At 32.8% G+C, this 23,800-nt stretch overlaps 1 protein-coding gene across 1 annotated transcript; it reads left to right on the top strand.

The window, feature by feature from the left end:
* The first annotated feature begins 3,219 nt into the window (after window positions 1–3,219).
* Window positions 3,220–23,644, top strand: LOC120327587 (solute carrier organic anion transporter family member 4A1-like). The gene is made up of 14 exons (XM_039393912.2): window positions 3,220–3,720; window positions 4,021–4,135; window positions 4,641–4,853; window positions 5,200–5,364; window positions 5,772–5,862; window positions 9,379–9,638; window positions 12,429–12,576; window positions 16,374–16,528; window positions 18,112–18,319; window positions 18,757–18,922; window positions 19,480–19,513; window positions 20,359–20,488; window positions 20,931–21,150; window positions 21,513–23,644. Exons 1-14 carry the CDS (start codon window positions 3,307–3,309, stop codon window positions 21,690–21,692), a joined length of 2,499 nt encoding a protein of 832 aa, XP_039249846.2. The 5' UTR covers window positions 3,220–3,306; the 3' UTR covers window positions 21,693–23,644.
* The last annotated feature ends 156 nt before the right edge of the window (window positions 23,645–23,800 follow it).

Here is a 23,800-nt window from a genome sequence, read left to right as displayed (position 1 = left end):
AAATCAAATAAACGCATACTATACTTATACTGTACTTTGATTTCGTATATAGGTGCTCGTTTTTAAATTTGAAACCTGGTCAAATAAAGTTGTTTTGTTTTACATATATTTCGTCACAATACAATATATCTTCAATATGCCGGAAGTTGGTAATTAAGTCCTTTGCTAGTCATATATAGCAGTGATATAGAAAGCTTAGCAATCGCGCCCACGTTTTCAAAAAGCAGAAGTTGATATGCTATGAAAATTACCACCCTCGATCGATGTTGTCACAAACTCGAATCTTAGTTTACACTGAAAAACGGAACGTGACTATCGAAGGTTTACTGTCGGTCAGTTACTGGACGTTTTAATCCATTCCGATCCTCACGCTGCTGTCGTACGAACGCGGGACGACTATAATCTCGTCTCGCATTGCTTTTTTTCGAATATCTTGGTGTATCCAACTGATTTTATGTTGGATTTCAAGGGAAATTAGGATTAGTACGGTAATATTTCACAGCGTCCGCGAATAGACCGATTTATTTGGTATTACCACCCTGTTTGTCAGATTAGATAGGTAGATTTATTGATTTGTTAACCAAAAACAAATAAATGAAAGAAAAAATATAACAAAATAGCACACTGTCAACTATTACCGAACCTACGAAGCGAACTCCTTCCTGCGTCAGAGAGAGAGAGGGATTTTATTTCGTCAGGTTTGCAGTTCGTATCATATTTTATCGAGTTGCCATGTATTTCAATTCTGAGTGTGTCCTATTGCTATTACGGACAAGTTGGAATGAAATCACGAAACTATCATATTGCAATTGATTTACAAGCTAAGATAGGCTACCGGTAATTAGTTTTATTTTAAATGCTTATTAAAGTTGAACGTTCCATTTTGCATTTTAAAATGAATTACTGTGTTTGAAGGTAGACTACCTACCTTCAGACCTTTGGACATTGCAAGCGACAGGGAAGAAAAGTTAATACAGTAATATCAGAATATACGGTACCTAGTCTAGTACTGCAGTACTTGAGTTGTTTGTCTTTCAGTGTGTACCATAGTAGACTACTTAAATACTAAGGAAATAAATTCTGAAATTGTATTATATGAACTGACAGGCCGGCAAAGGACTGAATACAGGAATCATGGTATGTCTGTATGTCCAGATGTCAGTATGTGGTCCTAAAGTTATAGCAAATTTATTGCACCTGGACAATTACTATTTATGGAACAGATTCATTATTGCTTCGAATTCATCATATTCTGAATAGCTTTTGAAACTTCTGAAGATTGGTAAAATTGATCAAGATGTTGGAAAATGTTGATTAAATGAATAACTAAGTTTCTCATCGTGTTTAGTGCTTTTTTATTTCAATTTTTGACTCATTTTAAATCTTCGTGTCGCAGGCTTATGATGACCATTTTGTGGTTCTTCACGACTTCCTGTCAATTGCGATGAAATCCGTTACTGTATTGTATTATAATTTGTGTATGATTTCTTGCATGACAAAATGAACGTATTGTCTATTGCTGTATTGTCAATTGAATTTTGCAAAATACAGAAATATGTTTATGGTGGGTTACCTATTTAAGTTAGTCTGGTAGTAGTCTACTATCAAACCATAGAATTAAGGTAAAATAGTTTATATTTGATCTACACTACACTAAGTCTCCATGTAACCTGCCAACTTTTACACCTTCTTGAGTGTCTTATAAAGATTTGATAAAAGTCTATTCCAATTCCTGATTTAGTTAAATATGGATTTCTCGACTCCAGTCACATTCAACTGTTTTAAAAACAAAAATTTTGTTCTAAATATTTCATGCCGGTGAAAATAAATATCATATTAATTTTTTTTTCTTGTGACACAAAATCTTCGAAATCCCTGTAGGCGTCAAAATATGACATTTTATCACACTTATAAATAATGCAAACACTTTTATCTTGAAAAGTTTAACATTTCTACATTCAGAGCAACAGTGATGTGTGATTCTGATTTGTGAGTTGCATGAAATGTAGATGAAATCTTTCTCAGTTGATGTAGTGAACTGCTTCTTTCCAACTAGAGTTGGTAATGACTCTGTGTATGTAGCTTTTAACCGACATCGTGTTCCACCTTCTATTTCATTTTTTGATGTTGTTTATAAAACTTAGAAATTGTAACAGAAATATGTGTTTGTTATATAGTATAGTTTTGAAACTTGCTTTGCTTATAAAATGAATAGGCCTACCTACTATTTATCGTATTACAGTATATTATTATTTTATTGAACTCAATTTGTCTTGTAAAAGTCCTTGATATTTATACAACACAATAACTACTGTATATATTATATTTCACAATAAAACTATCAGAAATAAACATAACATACCGTTAGTAGATAATCACCCGCTATAGGCATTTATTTTTAATAATGTTTCTAAGTGAGAATTAGTGATAAAAACCTCGACCTTGGTGATTTTTGATTCTTTCCCCCATTATCTTTTTATTTGAAGCCCCAGGCTGTGGTTTAGTTTATATCCGAGTAACATGATATTTGAAAGATGAGGTTATAAGTTGAGCGATTGTCTAAAAATAATTTGGACTTTTAACGCATCAGATCTTTATCTGAACGCGGGTTATTTATTAATTCAATCCTCGCATACTGTTTTTGGTCACTAAAAAGTGTAAATCAAAGAATTTATGAATCAGTAAAACATTCTATTTCAAATTCTGTCAATCAGAATTCAGAATTGCTATCTCAGTTTTTACTTCAACCTTATACTTATATATTAAAGATACTACTTGAGCTTTTTTGGAAATATTCAGAGACATAGCAAATGAAAATAAGGGAACTTAATAACAAAAAATTTCTACTACTTTGGAAAATATTTATTTTGTTAAATTTACAGTTAATATCCATAGTATATTGAATTTTGTACAATGTTAGGTCCTAAAATATTTGAAGATGATATGTAGACACCTAATTGGATATGAGCATTCCTATTTGTATTGATGTATTGATATTTTAACCTGCCGCAGTGTGTTTGTATGATAATGAGGTAATTTTAGGCAATATTCTCTTGTCAACAACAATCTCCCAATGGGGATTCTAATTAGATTGTCACACATGTGGGTAGTTTATTGGTTTATTGATATCTATTACTATATTTGAGAGAACCTTCCTTTCCTAGTAATTGGAATATTTAGTTCACTTTGAATAAATTAGAATCCATTTCTTAATTTAATTGCCTTAATCATTACAGATTGTTTAGAATGTTAGCAAAAAATTCAATATTATTATGTGATGATAGTTTTATTTAAAAAGTATCTTAAATGGAATCTACATTGGATGTTGTGAAGTTCAAAAAAGAATCTGATAACACGTCAAACATTGATGATGCTTTGAATATTAAAATTGCTATGAATGAAAAGAAAATTTCCAAAGATGTACGAGAAACTGATTCTGATGTTTTATTCGTGCATGGAAGATCATCTAGCCTACCAAGTGCTCGTCCCTTTTCTCCGAGATCTGAGGTTGACAGAAAAGGATATTCTCTTGATTCAGGACATCCAATAAGTTTAGGTCAGCCGTTACATCCAAGACACAAGACTGAATCAATGAAATATGGATGGTGGTGCCTTACTCCGTATTGCCTCCAACATCTGCTCAATAATGCCAAAGCTTTTGTTTTTCTTGTTACTCTCGCCAATGTTTTTCAGGGTGTTATTGTCAATGGTTTGTTAAAGGTAAGATCTGAGATATTGGTGTTTTTTTGTTATTCACACGTCTGCACTTACGTATATAGGAGAACAAATATCCCCGCTTCTCTAAGCTCAGTATATGATAAAAGAATATTTGTCTGGAACCTTGTTTGGATTGAGGGTATAGAATACAATATAGAATAAAACACGATATTTGTGTCATCTTGAGTTCTATATTAAAATAATGATCATTGGAAAAACAAGAGTGAAATAAATATTTCTAAGAGAGAATAACTCACTTTATCCCAGTATATGACCTGTTACAATATGTATTTTTTAATTTAGGTAAATGTCACTACAATCGAACGTCGATACCGTTTACTCAGTTCTGAATCTGGTTTTATCATCAGCAGTTATGATATTGCTGGTTGTCTCTGTCTGTTGCCAATGAGCTATATAGGTAAAACAATTGTATACATAACATAATTTTAAATTCAATTTATTTCACTGCTCATTCAATAATTTTGTGCATTTAAGAATATTGTTTTTTATAGCACTTCGTCATGTAATTTTTTTTATGCTTCTTGAAAATCACAATGATGGCAATGATTTTCTTTGAGTGAATTGTTATAGAAGTTTGTCACAGATTGATAGATGATTCGTTTAGAACAATGCCATAATTTTATCCCGATTTTCCTCATTTTAGTTATATTACGAGTTCAGAGATTGTTTGTGTTAGCCAAGTGAATATACCCCCTGCCACAGGCTTCCGTCTCTTTACACAACTTGATGTAAAGTAGGCGACCGAAAGTTGTTACCTCCTTATTGGTAAACATACTTCTGGAGCGCCGAAATTTCTTAGTTGAGTAGCTACACTGGGTGGTATTACATGACGCATTTTCTGAAAAATACCATTATGTACTTTTAGTGTTTTGTACCTTCTTATTTACGGTTAACATTTCCAGGTGGTCGTGGTCACAAACCGAGATGGATAAGCATCGGCGTTTTGATGTTGGGACTTGGATCTCTTATTCTTGCATTGCCACGATTTTTGATTGGACCTTATCAATATGAGGGATCAGTGTATTCGAAGATTTCGAAAGATGAAACGAACGGATTATGTCAACAGCGCTTGGATGGAAATGTTCCCAATGATAGCAACAATGATGTTATGGATGGTAGGTGTCTCATTTTATGTTCAACATAATGTGTTAATCAGGCATCAAAATTTATTCTTGCGCTATTGATTTGGTTTCTGCGGGACCAAGTACCAGGATTTTGTGCCGTTATCTATATGCATATATTACAAGAATGAAGATAACTATTCTGATTCAAGAGTCTTGCTGTGCACTAACACAAACATATTTCTGTAACGTTTCTTCATACTTCCTGTTATATACATAATTCACCTATGTTTCAGAAATATATGTGTGTTAGTATGCAGCAAGACTCCTAATCACTTCTTTTTAGGAAATTATGACGTATTTCTAGATTCCTAATAATGAGTTGATCTAACTATTTCAGATCTTTGTGACGGTTCTCATTTGAATGATGTTTATCTTAAACAAATGAAGTATGTTTTCATGTTGGGTCAGTTTTTCAATGGCATCGGAAACACTCCACTTGGTGTTCTGGCCGTAACGTTCATTGATGAAAATGTTGACAAAAGGGTTTACCCAATTTATATTGGTAAGTAAACTGAAGCCGTTTATCGTGTCAAAGTCAGCACTGTCAGAGTATTCTAAGAAAAATTAAACCAAACAAATTATGTCATAATGTTTGTTTTGCAATGGGGGTCAAGTCAACTCTTATTAATTAATGCTGCACAAAGAAAATGAATATATTCTGTTGATTGTCTACGAAAAGTTATTGCAACACCCCTTATTAACATATCTTACTAGTTTTTATATATACTATTTCTCTATACTTGTATACTTATCTTACTCTCTCATTAGAAAAATTATGTGATTTACATTAATGTATGGGAACCTCAAGTACGAAGGAAATGGTAAAAGTGATAATGAGATGATTTTTGGGTACAGGTACTTAATTAATCTCAACCACGAAATCGCTTTAAAAGATTGCTCTATCTTTAGGTATTTATTACATGGGAGCTCTTCTTGGACCAGCTTTCGGATTTGTTCTAGGAGGTCAGCTACTGACATCGTTCACAAATCTAGGAGAAACGTTAGTATTATTATTGTTGTTGGTGTTCAAAGAAATGATATATGAAACTGATTTTATTGTGATATTCCTTTCTAAACAATATTTCAAGTGTTATATTCAAATTGAATAGTTCCTATAGATAAATAGCAATCTATCCAAGTTACAACCTTTTATAGTTTTAATACAATTTGAAATCACTATTTTCCGAATATACTTTATTCTTTACTTTGCGTTGGTCACATTGATCCAGTGATAAGCTGTGTCTTTAGTTTGACATGCTGCCAACACAATTCCCCTGGGGTGTGCAGGGTCAGCTCATTTCTTTATCTTGTCAAAATGTATTAAAATGTTAGTAGCAATGCTATTATGTAATGAGTTATTTTCACAACTCAGTATCGCTACACATCCAGGCGCTTGGCATGTTTAGAACCTGAACTAAAATAACATTTTCTATTACTAAATTACACAAGGATTAGGTATGTACTATGCAATTAATAGTTGATTGTAATGAATTTGGTTTAAAAACTACTTCAAAATGTTGTCAATAGTAGAGGTACGGGGGGGGGGGGGGGCGGTTGGGAGTTCAGTCATAAATTCTATGTGTATTCCTTGTTTCCCTTTTTCCTAGTGGCAAACATTCCGATTTATTACTGGTATGTATTTAATGTGCTATTAGATTTGTTTACATAGCAGTTGCTAAGTATTGAAACATGACCTAAATAAACTAATAACCAGTAGTAAAGAAATTAGCACAAGCTCAGCAATTTTCACACCAGACTGGAGATGAAATATGGCTTTGGTCAAAGCTGTCTAAACAATTTGATAATTCTCCAAGAGTTAAGATGAAATGCTTAATAATGTGTGTGTGTTAGGAATTATATGTAAATTGTTGATTGGATTTAAACATTATCATAATAAACTTAGCTGATTCAGTATTTACGAATATAAAATGAACTCCAGCCGTTGTCTGTATTTTAAGAAGCACAATGTTGACATGATGCATGATGTAGCATGAACTGATTTACCCCTCAACTTCTGACTTGTTATTGTAGTCAGGAATTTAAAAAATTCATGGACACATAAACCAGGTGCTTTATCAGAAAACCTAAGTTCGAGTTCATCCTTGGTTCCTTATATGTATTAATTTACTTCCAATAATTTCATGTGACCAAGTTCATGTTCTTTAACAAAATTTTACTAGGTATATACTGTCTGAATAGGTTGATGTTTAGAGATGCCGATTTTGTTAATTTAGTTGTTTCATATTCTTATCGATCTACAAGCTAGGCTTACATGAAAATGAAGTATTTTGAGGAGTGTATCTAACACGATTTCCATGGTCTGAATGTTAAACACAATGCATGACTATCATGTTTATTGGAAAGTTGTCTGCGGTTTGCAATGTTTCCAATCAACAAATTCTGCTGGGTATATGTGTATCGTGTATATTTAGGTCCTTGTTTCTGAAAATAGATTTCACCTACTGCTTTTGGTGCTTTTTTCACATCTGCATCCTGTTTACAAATTCTCTGCTCAAGTACATAGAGATAGGCTGATTGAGACAACTAGCGCCATTTTGACTTTTATGATGCAACAGTTATAAATAATTTGTATGAAATGTCATTGCTTTGAGAAAATCCTCCCAGTTCAGACTGCTTTGTCTGGAAATTTTATTAATTATTCAAATAAATTCAAAATCACTTGTATTCCATGAAATAAAATATTGACTATTATTTTTATTTGCAAAATTTAATTTGCTGATTTTTGGCATTTTTATTCAGACCAAAAATTTACATTTCTTTTATCTTTTATCAAGTTTTATAAATATATAATGATAAAGCATAATAAATATATAAACATATAAATTTTTGCACATTTCTTGTTGTCCAATTTAGATTAAAATGAATATTCAAAAATTAAATTAAAATTAATTCAGAAAATTACATTCTATTTTTTTTGCCATCCTTGTATTGAATAATTTGTAACATCAGATTATTATTCTCGTTTTGAGTGCTGTAATATTAATTAGTTCATACTTAATTTAGGATAACCAATCTTGTCATAACCTGCTAAATTGTTACTTAATATATTTTTTTGATTGACAAGTTGGTAATTGCTCTCAACTCATTTGGGAACACAGGTGATAATTTGACATGAGATTCCGCTGTGTACTTCTATCAATAAAACCAATATACCAACGTTTAATTGACACCTATAACCTTCTAGGAATAAATCTGGTAAAGCAGTGGGGGATATCAATTAGTAATGCACCGATGAAGTACAATATGTCATAGGAATTTGTGATTTTTGGTAAAGCAGCAATGTGACAATTGAAATTTCTTGTTTGCCTCATATAACAATGGTTGAGTTGTGTGTAATCACTTTTGATGATTTATCGATTTTTTATGAATTAATTATATACAATGTACAATGTGCATTCACACATCCGTATTCACGGCATTATACCTTTGATAATCCAGAACATAGTGAATCAGATATACCGGTAATTCTAATTGCCGTATTTATTCAAGTTGGTGAGAGCAAAAATTTGTTTGTAAAGTGGGAATACTTTATACAACTTGGCCAGAGAAATACATTCAATTGCAAAATTTGATTATTTCAGATCATTTCCTTAGAATTCATTTTCACATCAAATAGTTTGAATAAATCTTGTTTTTGCTCCAATACAACTGACATAAATCATAGTTTGGTGCAAAAATGGAAAATTTCTAAAATTATTATGATTTCGATATTCTGAATTAATAAAAAAAATATCTGCTTCGAAAAAATCATATTATATTTCTTTGAAGTAAATTTTCAATCCAATTAATTAAAATACTGACAACAGCCTGCCTCTTACAATATTTACCAATAGCTCAACATTTGTAATAAATTATGCAGTGTTCAATAGTTCATTAACCAATTACTTCTTCTTTTCTAATTTTTATAATCAAAATTTTGGGTTTCAATCTCATCTTGGAGTATTCTAAGAGCTTTGTTGTTATTATACAAGGTTTAAGATTATTTAATTCAGTGATTATCTGTGATTATCCTGCCTGTAGGAAGATTGATCTTAATATTTTGTACACACAGGATATTGATCCTTGCTTTATAAAATTGGATTATAAAATCAAATGCATTTTGATTATGTTGCAGATAGTTCTTCAAATTCTCCAAAATGGGTACTCCTGTAGTGTGTGTAACCAGGTTAGGGTTAGGCCGTAATTACATTCCGATTTTCCTTATTTTAGTTCTATTACGAGTTCGGGTCTGTTTGATGTAAAGTAGGCAAACAAAATTAGTTACCGTACCTCCATATCGGTTCACTACACATACTTCTGAATCGCCGAAAATTGTGTTTATTATTTATATTTCGTTAATATGTTTAGGTTTGATAATCACTGCTAATATATCTCCTTTTTGTGGATGGCAATTTTAATCTTGACTTTTTTGAAGCTTTTTTGCTCGCGTTCATTAACCAGTTTTAATCTTCTCATGCAACTTAGTCACACGTCTTTTTGCTTCTTATATTTTCAGGCCAGAAGATATTTCACTAGAAAGTCCTAAATGGATTGGAGCCTGGTGGGTGGGATTCATCATCGCTGGCATTGCCACAGTGCTCTTGTCTATCCCACTGTTCGGTTATCCAAGGATATTATCCAGCCATCCTAGGAGAAGAAAAGTTAGACATGGTTGCTGCTACACTGCATGGTGGAGAAATTGCTCAATTGATCAGACTGGCAGTGAAACCACTGATGAAGATGATGAACACCATGGAAAATATTATTCCAAAAACAGTAAGTTAAAAATTATGTTGATATTTTTCAATTGAGGATAAATTGTCATTTTTATTCCGGGGGTGAATTAGGTCGATGAAATAGCTCAATCATATTGAAAGCCACACCCTCACATCCTGTTATCAGTCCAAGTCTGGTATGGGAAGTTAGTCAGGTACTTGTTTCAGATGCTGGACTTGTGGTGAAGGAAGCCATAACTGACCAGGGGTCAAGGATGCGGAGTCTAGTAATCCTCTCGGCTCGTGCACATAATTATCCCAACGGATTCCCACAGAATTAGAACTAGCATATCCATGGAGGGAAATCAGAGTTGCGATGGCAATTGCATTCCTTATTAATAATAAGCTTAGTGCAATGCGCCAACCGCCTTCAATTTATATTAGCTAGATTAAACGCAGCTTTCTACAGCTATCCTACAGGAAGGCTATTGCTGTTTTTATTTATTTTTCAAATTCAAATTGATATGAACGTCTTTGTAGTATTCTACATTATCAATTGGCCAGAATGATCGTTTTGCTAATTTGTTGATGTTCTCAAAGTTTTAAGAAAACACGGCGAATTAATTTTGAATTTTTATGCCTCAATGATAGGTGTTTTCCCCCTTGAGTCCTACCCAGGCCCTGAAAATATTTTGCTCCAACTGTTATCTTGTTTTCATAAATAACAACACTCATTTATATGGCATTCGGTATTATTCTTTCTACGTTAAGCATAAATTTAGCTGACATTGTCATATTATTAGTATATTTGATCATTATGTACATCTATTTGAACATTGTTGTCTTGTATCTTCAAACTATGCGCAATATACCCACACCCTTGTATAAAGACGAATTTAGTTTGTCACTTTATCTAATTAGCCTTGTTGTGAGAATGGAATTTTCTTGTTCGATAGTAATAGAATTCATAGTTTGTTCTCATCGATTCCCGATTTCAATGTTCAAAGCCTGACCAACCAATCACATTAATAATGCAAATTGAAATCGTAGCAAGTCGCAAGCACTAATTACACTTAAACCAAGCGTAAATCTTCATTTGCAAACAGTCCATACTTGTACCCAATGTGACATGTTATTAAAAATCCAATACTGATGATGAAATTACCTGGCCTTATAGGTCACACACTCAAATCAGTTATATGTCAGCTGATTGAAAATAAACTGACAACAAAAACAAACCTATTTGGGTTACTCATTCTAACTTGTGATGGGAAAAATTACTAAATCGAACTTTGCATCCTATAATTTACGTATTACTGGCTTGGCTACGTACTCATAGATATTTTAAAAACCAAAGCTTCATCATTGGTTACAAAATTTCTAGCTTATTTATTAATAAAAGCTCAATTGTATCACTTTATTGCTGTGAATAATGGATCTCACTGTGTAAATTATCATTTTCTTGTAAATTGTGCTTGTGTTATTTTTTTAATGGTTTGAAAATATAAACTTGACTTTTTTTGGTAGAATGGTTTAAAATTTTGCTTTATTAATTTCTTGGAATTTGACAATAATAGCCTATCCAATAATATGACATAAAATCGCTATTTACTATGACTTATATAACTAATGATCATTTTCACTGTTTATTTTTCCAAATGGGTTAATTTAGTAAACAACTTAAATGAATGCTCAAATTACTGATCCAATTTGGAAATGATTCTGGACTAACAATTATACTCTAACAATACCAAAGGAAAATACTGAATCATATGGATAGCAAGACTTTGCAGCCTTCAGCTGTCTGAATAAATATCAAATTTGTCGGTGGACAAGCGTGACAGAATAAACTGTTTCCATATTTGATGAAATGAATTTATGTGAATTAAAATAAAACAGCAAAATTTAGTGCAAAATAGGTGTTACTGGGATTCTCAGGAAATTAAAAAAGTTAATAGTCTTATAGCAGCAATGAAAATTTCTATTCGCTTCGTTCGTTAGTGAAGATCAATCTTTACACAACAACAATATTCTCGACCATAAACCTGACCACAACAAGATTTTCCATAGGCCACCTCCACAGCAAAGAAGTAAACACAGTATCATATCTTATTATCACAATACACCCATAGGCGCTGTTGTTGAAATTGGAAAGATGTCTTTTGATTCAAACCCAGCTTTTTTGGCATGCCATTGGTTGGTTTACAACTTGCGTAACTTTGTAAGTGCATCATTTGTTTTGCAACTCAGTTTCCAATGCCAGTAACCACAAATGAAAACATTTAAATTCGTTTCCTGCCTACTCGTTTATTTTTAGAAAATTGATATTTTCTAATAACGTAAGTCTCCCACGCAACACAGACCGTAATTGTTTTATGTAAATAAAACGCAAATATAATCCTCTTTTTTTTTTGCGAAATCTTTGTTTGAAAACAAATTCTATATCGGCAACTAAATCTGGTTAAAGTTATTACTCATAAAATATTCAGAGTTTCGTTGAATTTTAGATTCTCATATTTCACGGTTTTGCATAATTTATGTTTAGGTATCAGACTACTTAAATGTTTTGGCAACATGTGTATTTCATGACACGGCATGAACTTTATTAGAAAGAAAATCAATCCAATTTGATATATGAGCTCAATGTTAATAACCTGTTATAGAAAAAAGTAATTTTGCCATGAGGTTTTTAATCAGGAATCTTATAAACTGGCCATATGGAGAATTGGAAATTATGTAGACAAAGTCAGCTGTCAGAAATTACTGACTAGTTTTGGTGGATACTACATATTCTGTGTACTACAATTTTAAGCATGCCAATAATAAAGTAATAGTTGTTTGTTACTTGCAGATCCTGAAACATCATTCAATTTGCCTATTGATGAAGCAGAATGTCAACCAATGGTAATGCAACAACAAGAACATGTAAACACACATAACGAATCAAATGATCCGATTTTACGTACTTCTACTACTGCTGTTATTCAAAATTTTTTCAGGTGAGTTTATTCAATTCAAATTTTAATAGTAAGTGAAGCATCCCTGGTTGAAATATACATTTCACCGACTCAATGATTTTGAATTGAATGCTCGGAGACTAATTCAGGAAGTAATACCTTGATCGGCACTCCGGAAGTGTGTGTGTCAACATGGAGTCAACTAATTTTGTTCGCTTACTTTATATTAAGTTGTGTGAAGAGACTGAAACCTATGGGCAGGGTGTATATTCACTTGGATAACACAGACAGTCCTCGAACTCATAATAGAACTAAAATAAGGAAAATCGAAATAAAATTATGACCTCATTCTAACCTGGTACTGGTACACACACTACGAGAGTACCCGTAGATCAGAGTGTAATAATTTCAGTATGCAATGTAGAACCAGAAAGATTTTAACCTTTCCAAAAATATGAGCTTCTTGCATATCATTGATGCTTGCAAACAGCCTTGTTCGGGGTGAAAAACACATAATAAAATGATCATTGCTGGCCACTGGGCTATGTCAGAAGTTGCGATTTTTTTATCATAGGCACAGTAGCTCTTTATTTATTAGTGCCTGCTGTTGTGAAGCATTGAATCTATCATTCAAAATTACTCAAATGGTATTCATCATACCGTATTGCTATATTTGCTAATATTGCAAGCTGATATTATTGTATTTGTTTTTAATATATTTCTGATTGAAAATTTGTATTCATTCAAACACGTAATATCAATATATTCTGATGGGAATAATATTACTTTATGTGTGCTCAGACAATTGTGACGTTGTGTTTAATTTCAGCATAATTGAAAAACATTCCCCTATTGCCAAGCAATAACAAATACCGTATTTCCCGGCTAATAAGTCTACCCCGCAAATAAAAGAAAAGCCTATTTTTATAGCACTAAAAAAGGGTTTTTCCATATTATAACCTTCCACTAAGACAGGCAGGAAAATTGATTTTCTATTGGTCAGTTAAGAACTAATGCGCTCATAATTTTATATGATTAAAACCAGGTCATGTTTGTTTCAGATAGAATCATACTCACAGAATTAACTGTTCTTAACAATAACTAATTTCATCATTAGGAACAACCCATTAACTGCAACATTGAAATACCCTGTGAATATGGTGTCATGAAGTACGGCGCTGGACCTCCATGGGTTAGTTAACAGTCTGGTGTGTTTTTCCCTGAATCCGCAAAACCAAATGGGTCATAAATCAATCACTTTATCTGGTGGTGGCCCTTTTCTATTTGAAGTACTAATATCAGGCATGGATAAGGAGTGTTTTATGGCAATGGCCAGTTTTTATAAAGTAAAAGACTAATAACAGCTGACAGTCCAAAGTGAATTAATTAATGTGTTTAGCAGACAATTTGGCATGAATACATTATAAAATATAACAATCCAGATACAAAGTTCACACAAATCATATTTGAGAAGACTCATGCAAAAAATAAACCGGCCTTTAAAAAAATAAAATGAGCATAGTCAGCCAATAAGACGTCCTCCCCCCTCTAAATCAGGCAAAAAAATTGGGTCCAGAAAAGCGACGACATAGCCGAGAAGTACGACTTAATAGCCAGGAAATATGGTTTAAAATGAATCAAATATTCAAGTGAGTTTGATGTCAGAGATTATACAACAGCTAGTCACAGTCTTAAATTAATATTGATAATGAATTATCTTGAGCCAGTCACTTCTATTATTTAAATTTTTTTTTTTCAATTCAAATCTATCATAATCACCTACTAATCAGATTATAAGTGATTACGTCTGGTATTAACGAATTTAATACTGGAAATTAATTCATCCGTATGCATATTTCATGTGTATTCCAAGATCAATCATTTATCAATCCAATTTCAGTTGATTCCTACGTGGGAAGTTAGAAAATAATGGATAATTCTGTTCTGCAATGGATGATGATGAATAAAATTCTCCATATTGACTAAGTTAGTTATTTATCTCATGAGAGATTTGCTCAAATCAACGTCACACCCCACTCCAGATGTTAATGAGCTCATCTTTGAGGGATTCCAAGAACTACCAAAACTATAACCTAAAGACCTCTGTGCAGTAACGGTATTAAGACATAGAAAAACCTATTTTGAATTTCTAATCCCCAAGAAACAGAAATGAAATGACAGTTACATTGCTTTTGCCTTTCCGAAAGTAAATTGTTACAGCATATTTTTGGAATGGTAAACAGGCGAAGAGTGCTAAAACGTCTGGAAGTGGGTCACGAACCAACCAACCAAGGTTGAGAACCACTGCCATATAGACTCATGGTGACGCATTATGTGCTTGCGGATAAAAGGTTCAAAATAATTAATCAAATAATTATGGTAACTTTCTATGGGAACTTTACTAAATGCTAAGGGATTAACCACCATTACTTATTATGTATTGACTTTAGAATCATAATTGATTGATTGGATTATTCGTAATGACTTTGCTTTCTAGACAAAATTATGATTGATTTGATAAATGGATTTTTCAGCTTAGAATATGTCTAAGGGTATGATTTTAGCTCGGTTAAGTTTTTCTGCAAAAAATGGGAAAACATGTTCAATAGCCTGATGGACGTATGATAATAAAAATTGATTACTTTCCATTCTCAATTGTACACTACAGACTGTTTGTTCAATTTTGGTGAGTTTTTTCATATGAACATACGGTATTCGTAAAATGGACATTTGTACTTGTTTAATAATGGATGCCTGGAAAGAAAATTGTCTCGCCCTGTTATCAGATAATATTATTCACTTTTGCTGGTTTTCGTATTTTTCATGACCATGTTTCCATCTCTTGATATGTTTTGTTGTTTTAATTAAGTTTGTTTGTGCGGCCAGCTTTGCTTGCTTTAATCCTATTATACATTACACATATTCGCTGCACAATGATGTTGGATCAATACCATGAAGCAGTTAATCCTTATAATGATTTGAAATTGGTAAAATACAATGAATTGTAGCTCGCTATTTATATGTTTATTGAATACAAAGTGAACTTCTCTTTAATAACCACTGATACAATGCCTTTTAAGAATAGATACTTGAAGAATGCTTCCTACAGGGCTATTGGCATTGCTTTTATTTTTTTCAAATTATCCCGTGTTTTTTTCTAAAATTATTTTACAATTTTTAAAATTGCATCTCCACATCGATTTTCAAAAATTGATTTCAGCGAGCTCTGTTTGAAACTGAAAGTACAGATAATGTTACTCTGTCATCTCCAAGTATTTTTACATTTCTCTCTTGTTCTTCAATATGATTTTATTCTGCATCCATTTCAAGTTATTATATAGGAAATTCATGATTCCATTTTGGTGAAAAAAATTAAAATATTTGTAATCAAGGGTATGTGGGGCAATTTATATAAAATCTATATTTTGTTTGGGATTGTTTAATCAAGTGGTTCTCAAACTTTTCAAGCCGTGCTCCCTTTCAGTATTCGTCAAGTCTCAAACCCCACCTCAAAAATAACTACCAGTAGCTAACAATAATCTACAAATAACAGATAGTATGGCGAAAGTATGTTTTTTTCGAAAACATCTTATTAAAAATGCGTGGACGGAAAGTAAATATCCAAAATAAAGAAATTTAAATATCCAACATAAAGGCAAGATCAAATCTAACAAATTTTTCAATTAGCTTCACGCCTCCTTAAAAATTGTCTACATCCACCTTGTGGGGCACGCCCCACTCTTTGAGAGCCACCAGTTTAATCTCAATAGTGTTTCATGGAAAATTTGCAAAAAGTAATAATTTTTACTATTCTGTTTCCTATCAATATTCATTTGCAGGGACATCGTCTCAGTTGTATCAAACAGAGCATTCATATTCCTGAGTCTATCTGCTGCTATATTCAGTACTTTAGTTTCTGGCTTTTCAACATTCGGACCGAAATTTATTGAATCGCAACTTGGAAAATCTACATCAGATGCCGCTAATTTATTTGGTGAGTTTACAGGAATGTAGATTACTTTGTTTTTTTTCACTGTAAAATCCAAATTGATTGAGATACCTCCCAAATAAGAGGGCTTGTTGAACTCGGAAGGGCCCATTTCAATTGTTTTGCTAGATCAATGTTGTTAGGATTATTGTTGATGTTACTTTTTTGTTGGAAATAAATCACTTTTTACTGAAATCGATTTCAAAGTAGTGCTATATTTTATAGCATTGCTCCCTTGTTTATGCTTTTAAAGATTAGGAACCATTCCAAAATATTGAAAGAGAAAAAAAAATGACATACTAGTCGTACGCAGTGGTGGGATTCAAATTTTTTGTCAGCCGGTTTTATCACAAAAGTCATATTTTTCATCCGGTTGTCAAAAATCGGTGTCTCAGATAAGATGCAAATATCCATTGACAGTGCAGCAGTAACCAGTAATGCTAACCGATTCGCTGATCTCATAAAATTCCTCGAGACGGTTCTATAGAACTGGTGCGAACCGGCCGAATCCACTGGTCAGACACTATAACAGCGATAACAGTCTGTGATTGGCTGTCTTTGCCATACATGTGATCTATTGCGTGTTTACACTATGACAGCACACATTATGACAGCAATAATGGTCTGTAATTGGTTGTCATACACATGATCCCTTGTGTGTTTACACCATGATGGCAATTATAGTCTGTGATTGGTTGTCTTACACATGATAGCTATGACAGCATTCATAGTCTTTAATTGGTTGTCATGATTGCTTGTGGCTTATATGCAAATTTTTATAAATTCACCAATTTAGAGCTGTTTTTATGGGGTAGACTATATCGACACCTCAAAACCAAACAGTGCTAAGTCCACTTTTCCAAAAAATGACATTTTTTAATTGCTGATTTCCCTGGACTTAGCTCTACATTTTGGTCTATTTGCCTTATCTCTAGGTGCTCTAGATCTCAAGACAGCTATGGACATAACCCTGCTTTTTTTAGGGCATTTGAGATCTAAACAGAGCTGTGTCTACTATAGTGGACTTAGCTCTGGATAACTGCATTGTAAGTTGGGGCTAAGTTCGTTTTTTGGACATAGCTTCTCTCAAAAAATATAATACAAAGCGCTAAGTCCATACCAGCCTCTATAATAACATAATAAAGGGGCCCTAAGTCCAATAAAATTGTTTCTGGTCCAGAAAATTGAGAGCCAAAAAGGGTTAAGTTCAAAAAAAAAACACCCAAACAAAATTGGGGCGGAGCACAAATTTTTTTATACCATCTAAATATGGCCTTCATTGTAACATTGGTGGACCATAAAAACTAGACATCCTCGATGTAAGGTATTAGAGAAATAAAAAAAAGAAACAAAAAAAAAAACGTTTTTTGCATTTTTCTCAAAACTAGGAAAATGGACTTAGACCAATTTGGATTTCATGCGTCGATATGCGAGGATATCTTGTACTTGAGATAATTACTCTTCTTGTACGGGTATTGAAAAAGAAATTAACATGTCATAATACACACCATTTAATGGTTTAAATGAGACAATGGTTTCATTAGATACACTGCCATTAGTACTCACTCATCAAACTTTTTATTTGACAGGCTACATCTGTATTCCTGCTGGTGCTGGAGGCATGCTCATTGGAGCATTTCTTATGACAGGGCTCAAAATGAACCACAAAAGCGCCTTACAAATGTGTATTGCTGTCAGCCTTGTTAGTCTGCTTGCTCAATTTGTTCTTGTACTGAGCTGCGAAGATCTGGATATTGCAGGAATTACTGTGCCTTATACTAACCATTTTAATACAGGGTAAGAAATTAACATTTTATTGTCATTGGATCAGGATCATGGTCCTGATTTGACAAAAAAGTTTCATTTAAGAATAGATATGTTCCATGATTGCGAAGAATTATAGCATTTTGTCCATTTTATGTTTTTTTGTAATCGGTGTCAATTAGTTTGTTTGAATATTATATGACAAAAATGTGATCTGTCTGAAAAATACTTAAGCATTAACTTAAGCTCGATCATTGCAAAACAAACATTCTTCGTTTTGAAAAATTTCATAGAATGATGATCATGAGTTTGTTGCGAAAGGACAAATTTCACTGCAAATACAGTAATTTCAACATCAAGAAATTTCAATGTTAGTTTTTCTCAAAAATTCAGCAAATTTTTTTTTCAATTAAGCATGTCAAACAGTAAGATATTTAAACTAAAAAACATCTTATTTTCTCAATTAATAGGATATCGGACATTGAAGAGAATCTCTTAAACATGACATCTTTGTGTAACACGGACTGTGCATGTGATCTGAACCCTCATTTCAATCCTGTATGTGGAGGAAACAACATCACATATTTCTCTCCATGTCATGCTGGCTGTTCTGCTGTTAATCTAAATGGAGAAAAGGTGAATATTGCGTATTTTATTGCCAAACGCTTGAGACCAATCCCAAGGTGTGTCATACATGAAACACCAATTGTCTAATAATCTATAAATTAGGATAGGCTGATATGGGTCATGGATTTTGTAAAATTGATTTTTCAATAATATGTTTTCACACCTTTACTGTCACACTAAATCCACCATTATTTAAGAAAATAATACTATCTTTGGAAAACCTGAATCTTTCTATTACATCATTGCCTACTCAGTTTTTGACATACTAGCTAAGGTAGTAGGCAATAATGAAATGGAGTAATCAAAGTTCTATTACATAAAAGAAATTAAATAATATTTATTTAACACCTTCCGTCTTATCTAATAGTTGAGTGTTATTTTTGTTTTATAATTCGTTTTAATTAATAATGCCAATAATAAGTCTACTTCTAGTTTGCCATAGAGAAGTTTACTAATTTTGCTTCTTTCGCTTGGACTAACACACAATCAATGAAAATCAAAGAAGGTTTCACTGTCACCACTCTTATTAAGCCAGAAAATAGTAAAGCGTTATTTTTGTATTTTAGGTTTTCAGGAATTGTGCCTGCATTGCTGAGGCTGGTGAGTTGTTGTAATAGATATTACCTGATTTGAACTTTATTTGTGTTTGACCATGATAAAGACAGTCACCTTCATTCAACAATAAAATAATGCAATTCTTTAAAAATTGAATATAACAGTAGGAAATAATAAGTAGATTCCTGTAAAATAAAGAGTATCTCAGTTAAAGCAGAAAGCCCAGTAACTTGTTTTATGTGGTTTCCACTATGCTATGTCTTAGATGTTGTGTAACCTAATCTGATTACAAGATAAATTATGTGCGAGGGGAGGATTGCTTGACTCCTCGCTGTCGTACGGTTCCATGCATCTGGTCAACTATTTCCATGCTAGACATGAACTGGTAACCAGGCAAGAGGCCATGGCTCGTCATGTGATTAAACTGTCTCATCACCTTTTCATTTCCCCCTGGACATGAATATGAGAATCATAACCTTGCCCTAGATCAGTGGTTCTCAAACTTTTCAAGCCGCGCCCCATTTTTAGAATTTGTCAAGTCTTGCGCCCCTCAAAAATAACTACCTGTAGCTAGCAATAAGCTACAAATAGCAGATAATAAGGCGAAAGTATGTTTTATTCAAAAAAATCGTTGAAAATATGTGGATGGAACGTAAATAATGAAATAAATGAAACGTTTTGAAATGTAGATAGCCACGAGGCAGATAAGATCAAATCTAACAAATATTTTTACTTTTAATTAGCTTCCCCCCCTCATTGTAGGGCGTGCCCCACCATTTGAAAACCACTTCCCTAGATAATGTATTAAGAATAGGTTGGCCATGGGCTTGAACCAATTAATGTTATTACAAATCTTATAATACAGCCATTATTTATTGTTGGTTTTCCAGATCTCAACTTTGTTCAACCAGGAAAATGTTCAGTAACCTGTCAATGGCAGAATCTGATTTTATTCAGTTTGTTTGTTGTGATATTGACAACGTTTGTTTGTACTGTACCAGGTGTAGATTTATCACTAAGGTGGGTTTGTGTCTTCTCTTATATTCAACATTTCTGAGAGAATGATGATTTACAATTGAGAAACACGAATTTTGCAGTTTATATTAGAATTGGCATCTTAAGTGCTTCGTTTAGCGCAAAGCATTTTTTTTTAACATATTGAAAAAAATCACTAATTCAGTCTTTCGGTCCTTTAATTTTTTTTTTAGCGTTATATGATATCTCTTATAAATAATATAATCTCAAGTTCAGACTATGTATCATGTGTATATTTATATAAACATTCTTTTTATTTTAAGCTAAAATTCTATTTATAATATAGATGTTTTCATTATTTCAAATAAAAAAAGATAGGAATTTATTTTGAATGTATCTATCGTTAACAATTTAAATTTTTGTATAAAATTATGTATTATATGCGGTGAAATACAGTATTCTGAATCTTATTATCTGCATTCTTTAGGTGTTTTCCTTATCGTCAACGTTCTCTAGCAGTTGGAATTCAATGGATTTTGATTAGAACGCTCGGTATGATTCCAGGGCCGATTATATTTGGTGCAATGATTGATGGTACCTGCTTGTTATGGGAAGAAGCAACATGTAACTCTGACAAAGGATCTTGTCTTATGTATAAAAACAGCGAACTATCGTTAAGTTTTCTTGTTCTTTCAGTCTTTTATAAGGTATGTATTGGAATTTAGTTGTCTATTTACATTTGAGGGTTGTTATACAAAAGGCGCAACAGGCTATAAGACGCAGCAGTTTCTAAAGCAATACCCGTACTTGTTTTGTGTGTACGCAATAAAGGGTAAAGCGCTTCCTGATTCTTACTTTAGGCGACACGCCTTATTGTCTATATATTACTTTAAGCATTAAAATATGTTTTATTTTGAAAAATCTCTAATGTTAAATAGTTTTAAATGTTGCCAATATAAACATTCTGCCCATGAAACCGAAATTAAAATCTAACTTTAGACGAGTTTATTAGTTCCCTGTAGTTTAGGAATAAAACTTCAAACCTAATTTATGTTATTTTTTGTTCTAGGCTGCCGGTATCATTACATTGTGTTTAGCATTGTTTTACATCGAGAGATATACACCGGACTCTTCTACTCACTCCATGCAAAACACAAACAAAAGAATTATCGAGTTGCCAATGGCGACAACAAGTTCCAACCACCAGTCTACAAGTGGCCTGAACACCAATGCAACCACTACTTCATAATCTTTCACTTCATATCTTCAGTGTTCAATTTTAATAACTGCTTGCCTTCATTCACCATCGTGTCTATTATATTAATGATATAGTACGTTACGAGTTGTCAGTATGTATAAATTTCGTTCCTAAACCTTACCACTGATTTTAAATGAAATCTAATTACTGGAAGTATCTTTTTTATTCATTTTAAAACAATACTGCACATATATATTGCACTGTCTGATCTCTCTAGAACTTAACATTAAATATTGCCTTTAAGTACATGAAGTTTTATCTTATACTAATCTCCATTGGTGTTTTCAATTGTTAATCGTTACTATTACTCTGGTGCATCAATATATTTCTTCGTTACTACTAGCTTATAAATTTTGTGACCACACCAATCTTGGGAGGAACTGATTTTCAACATTTATTGTTTTCTGCGACCAACCAACCCAAGTTTAAAAAAAAATTTGCCTAGTTCAAAGGTAATCTGTGGATTGTGAAAAACATATTGTGTGGCCAAGCGTGATTCTCTAAAGTATTTGTTTTTAAATGGGTAGCAAACATTGTTACATGTAATTTTTTACCAATATTTTATTTTTAAACTGGTTTTCATTTGAGTTGACAAAACTTAATAAATTATGCTTGTACCAGTTGATACAAAAGTCCAGCTGCATACTAACACAAATGTATTTTTCAAGTGCGGTATGTCTGAAGTCTGACCCAGGTCATGCGAAATGTTACAGAAATACATTTGTGTTAGTATGCAGCAAGACTTGAATAAAATAGTATACAAGTATAGTCATCCTTATTCTCGGCACAGCATCCGCTTTCACAAAGGCATAGAGCAAGATATAATTACTTTATAGATAACAGTTGTTAGTGTGCGAGTTTTTTCTAACTTGCCTGGCATGCCGCAAGGCTGCTCACATTTATGATCTTATATTCAATCTTCATCATTCCACCTCATATTGTCTTTCATTTGTAAATATTAAGTGTTGTTTCATATAGGCATGATTAAATGCTTAATTAGCCAAACCAATCTATGTCGAAAGCTGGTCTTTCGATCTGGATTCTGCAACTATGATTTGCTTTAATCAATGTCAATTATAAGTCTACTTCTAGTTTGCCATATACTTTCGCTTGGACCTATCTCACACACAGTCAATGAAGATCAAAGAAGGCTGTCAATACTCTTATTTAACTGGGAAATAAATATCTTATGGCGTGAAAATAAGGTGTTAAGTAGACTCATCTCGACTTTTCATTTGAATGTAAACTATTTTAAATGTTAAAGAAATTTATTCTTAAGTTCCATTTGTACTCTGTCTTTTATTTTGCTGTAGTATTATATCTTTGTGTTTTTAGATGGATAGTTGCAATAATTAGCCCCAAATGTATTTTCTCCCTGTGACGTTAATTTGGTTGGCACGTGCGATAGGTCAAAGTTTAAATGGAGTGTGGAGTGTGCCACTAAGTATAATTTTTCATCTGAGCTACAGAGGATTAATTTTTTAAACAGTCACATAAAAAAAATTCACAAATATGCTGATTAATAATTATATACTACCTAATTGGTGCACTTTAATTTTGTCCTATTCTTTTTTTTCAAACCCATAGGCACATGTAGCAGGCTGGCCTGTGTGAATGTCTGTTGATTTGGAAAACTACTGTATAAAATAGCTGAACACTTGAGTGTAAATTTCTGCTTCATCTGCATTTCATCATTTTTTTTTCAGCGGTTTGTATGTTTCTTGTCATTCATAGTGAGAGTCAAATATATCATATGTGTAAAAAATATGTGTATTTTGCTCGCTCGCTCAACTGTTCTGGTCCATCTAGATCAGGGTGGTTCAAATCCAGGCCCGCGGGCCACATGTGGCCCCGCCGCTTCATTATCTGTGGCCCACGTCACATTCGGAGAGTAATCAAAAAATCGCATTTTGTGTTTCGTAATAAAATTATTCAGAAAAATCTTTTGACATATTGTTACATCACTTATGTCACTGAATTGACTAGTGTTATGGCTAGCTGAGGCAACTAGCGAAGTTGAATGATGTGCTTGGCAGTCTAAATTATTATCTGGCTTTCTATCTTTTTGGCCAGGAATATATGCTAACAATATAGGCATC

Source organism: Styela clava, chromosome 7 (genome assembly GCF_964204865.1).
Source record: "Styela clava chromosome 7, kaStyClav1.hap1.2, whole genome shotgun sequence".
Classification (NCBI taxonomy): Eukaryota; Metazoa; Chordata; class Ascidiacea; order Stolidobranchia; family Styelidae; genus Styela; species Styela clava.
The sequence above is the reverse complement of the archived record's forward strand: the minus strand, read 5'-3'. Positions and strand labels throughout refer to the sequence as shown.

What these genes read in the sequence shown, in the direction of transcription:
- LOC120327587 (XM_039393912.2), top strand. Translation starts at nt 3,307, where the DNA reads ATGGAATCTACATTGGATGTTGTGAAGTTCAAAAAAGAATCTGATAAC. An exon ending in AAAATATTATTCCAAAAACA is followed by an intron (nt 9,639 to 12,428) that starts GTAAGTTAAAAA and finishes TGTTACTTGCAG; the next exon opens with ATCCTGAAACATCATTCAAT. An exon ending in AGATGCCGCTAATTTATTTG is followed by an intron (nt 16,529 to 18,111) that starts GTGAGTTTACAG and finishes TTTATTTGACAG; the next exon opens with GCTACATCTGTATTCCTGCT.